The 2,724-nt window shown below is 27.4% G+C and overlaps 2 protein-coding genes across 2 annotated transcripts; both read right to left on the bottom strand.

Annotated features, from left to right (window-relative positions):
- Positions 1-1,166, bottom strand: Chro.50012 (hypothetical protein; the record flags this gene model as incomplete). The annotated part of the gene is made up of 1 exon (XM_660121.1): positions 1-1,166. A coding segment is annotated over one exon (1,166 nt), but the record flags the coding sequence as incomplete, so codon positions are not given.
- A 655-nt stretch (positions 1,167-1,821) lies between these two features.
- Chro.50013 (sbmA) lies at positions 1,822-2,664 on the bottom strand. The annotated part of the gene is made up of 1 exon (XM_660122.1): positions 1,822-2,664. The coding sequence occupies one exon, from the start codon at positions 2,662-2,664 to the stop codon at positions 1,822-1,824; it is 843 nt and encodes a 280-aa protein (XP_665214.1).
- Positions 2,665-2,724: the final 60 nt, after the last annotated feature.

Genomic DNA, 2,724 nt, shown 5'->3' on the forward strand with positions numbered 1-2,724 from the left:
GAGGTAAATGTACTCTCATTAAATAGTAGCATGGCAATAATTTCTGTTGTAGTTGTTGCTGAAGAAGAAACAAATTTAAATATATCTGTTGCTATAAGTACTTCTTCAGGCTTTGAAAATCTTGAACCAAAAAGGAAAATAAGATAATTATAAAGAAAAATCACATTTTTCAAAATAGATATTTCCAACAATGACTCACAAAAGCTTAACCCAAAAATTTCAAAGTCAATTCTATGCATATTTAATGGATTTAGAGTTTTTATTTCATTATTACTAGGTAAGTTACTATTTTCAATCTTTAGTTTCTTCTTGAAAAATGTTATAAAAGTATCAACATTTTTATCAGCTATTGAAAGGATCTTGTTTTCAGCAAAATCTGTGTTGTGTAAAATTAATTGGAAAATTTCAACAAATTCCATCTGATAAAAGTCCTTATGAGAACAAGATATTAGAAATAACAAATATGATGTGTAAACAAGATTGACTTCTCTTTGAAACATTAATATTAAAATTGCCAAACTTTTCTTTGAATCTTGACATGACAACCGATAAGCATTGTACAAAAAGTCTTTTAATAATTTTTTCTTTGGCTTTGGTTTTTTATCAAATGATGGATATAAATACATCTTTAATCTTTTCATATTTTCCTTATAAAAAAAAGAAACCAAACTTGGGTATAAGTCTTCTGATTCTTCACCTCCCCAAAAGTCAACTAAGCCTTTAACAATATCAATATTATCGAAATTTGACCTCATATCTAGCCAAAAATTAGTCAAAAAAAGATATCCTGATTTAAAGACAAAAGTTTCGAATTCCATTATAACTACAGTAATAATTTCCCTGAATAGATTTGTTTCTATCTCTTTCTCTATTTTAGTAATCTCTTCTTCTTTGGAGCTCAAACTGGTTTCAGATGAATAAGATGATTCTCTTCTTTCACGGAAACTTTTTGCTACCATCAAATCAAAGCTACTTCTTCTTGTGGTAACTAAGATTTTATTTTCAATTTCACTAGATTCAATACCTAGATTAGGACTTTTTCTAGGGGCTAATTCTTCATCTATCGGTTCTACAGATTCAGAATATACTGTATTGAATTGAAGAAATAGAATTAAAATAGTAAAACAAGAGATTAGTGCTATGCATATTTTGATAGAAATTTTCATTTAAACAAAAATTTCTAAATAAAATTATTAAATTTTATTGTGTGTATAAATCACTTATTAAATATACACACACTAAAAAATATTTTAAAAACCAGGAGCATCTTAAAATATGAATTAATTAGTAAATTTTTATTTAATTTGATTTTGTTATTAGATCATTACCTAACACTTGCAGAAGAAAAAAAAATCTATCAATTACAAAATATTTTCTCTAGATTATTACATGTAATCATTTGTATGGTATCAATTGTCAAACCTTTAGTAGAGGGGAATTAAACAACAGTTAACTAACAAACTAATAATATCTACAAATAACTATTGCTATTCTGTTTCTAGATTTTGTTACAAACTTCTTTCATAATTATTTGAAAAATTTCGTGGTAAACGCAAACACCGCCTAAAATGTGTAGCAATTCCAAGAAAAGTTTTTCTTAATATCAATTTTTGATTAAATGAATTTTATTAAAAAAAAATTATCAGACAAAATATGTTTGTAACAATAAATAAGTCTATATACTGTACTAATGAATAGATTAGTTGATTCTTACTCGTATGGATCAATCTTTCATTCTTTTATAATCAACTATATAAAATGTATCAGTGTTAAATAATAAAACATTCATTTTTTCTTGGGAAAAAAAGTAACTCATATTAATTAGTCTAGATCAATCCCTTTAAGTTGAACACCTTCCTTGGCAGCTTTGCTAATTTCATCCTCGAATGTTCTCAATCTTCTATAGACTGACATCAACTCAGTGAATCCTCTCCATCTTTCCTGAATGATCATGAAAACAAATAACATATCTCCCATAAATTTTTGGACTGTATAATAGATTTTTACAGTCATAGAGCCATAGAAAAATGATGGCCATAAGAAAATATTACCAGCGAAGAAAGCAATTTCATTTGCAGAAACATACAAATATTGGAAGAAGAAGGTGCACTTAAAGGTAGAGTAGTAATTCCTAGTCAAGTGTTCATAAATTGATTCCAACTCTTTTGAGTCAATGTTATGTTCCGAATCTTCATTCAAAGCAAGGATCTTTCTATATTTGGCTTCAAGTTTCTGGTTTTCAAAGTGAAGATAAGGTAACTTATAACTTGAAAATGCCAAAATTATTACTTGAATTCCAAATATAATAAATGGTGGAAAAATAATTCCATTCTTAATCTTTCCGAGAATAAAAATTTCAGGAATTGCAGATGAAACTGCAATAAGTTCTGGAATGATTTTAATGAACGTCATTCCTGCACTTACAATTTCAAAAATGGTAAGACGTAATTGTTTTGCCCATCTTGCTGTATCTTCTTGTACCCTCTGGGATGCTCCCTCAACACTACTAATTAAGTTCCAGCTTTTTAAGTAATATTCTGTAAGCGCTTGCCTCCAGTAAAATATAAAAACATTTACAAGGTAGCTTGTTAAGCATCTTAAAAATGAAATAATTAAGAAGTATAAAGCAAATTTATTTAATGCAAATTTAAACATTTCATTCATTGTGCAGTTTGAGCTCTTTGATTCACAATCAGAAAGTCTTTGGTTAAAATCTCCGAAAAT

Source organism: Cryptosporidium hominis, assembly GCF_000006425.1.
Source record: "Cryptosporidium hominis TU502 chromosome 5 CHRO015003, whole genome shotgun sequence".
NCBI lineage: Eukaryota > Apicomplexa > Conoidasida > Eucoccidiorida > Cryptosporidiidae > Cryptosporidium > Cryptosporidium hominis.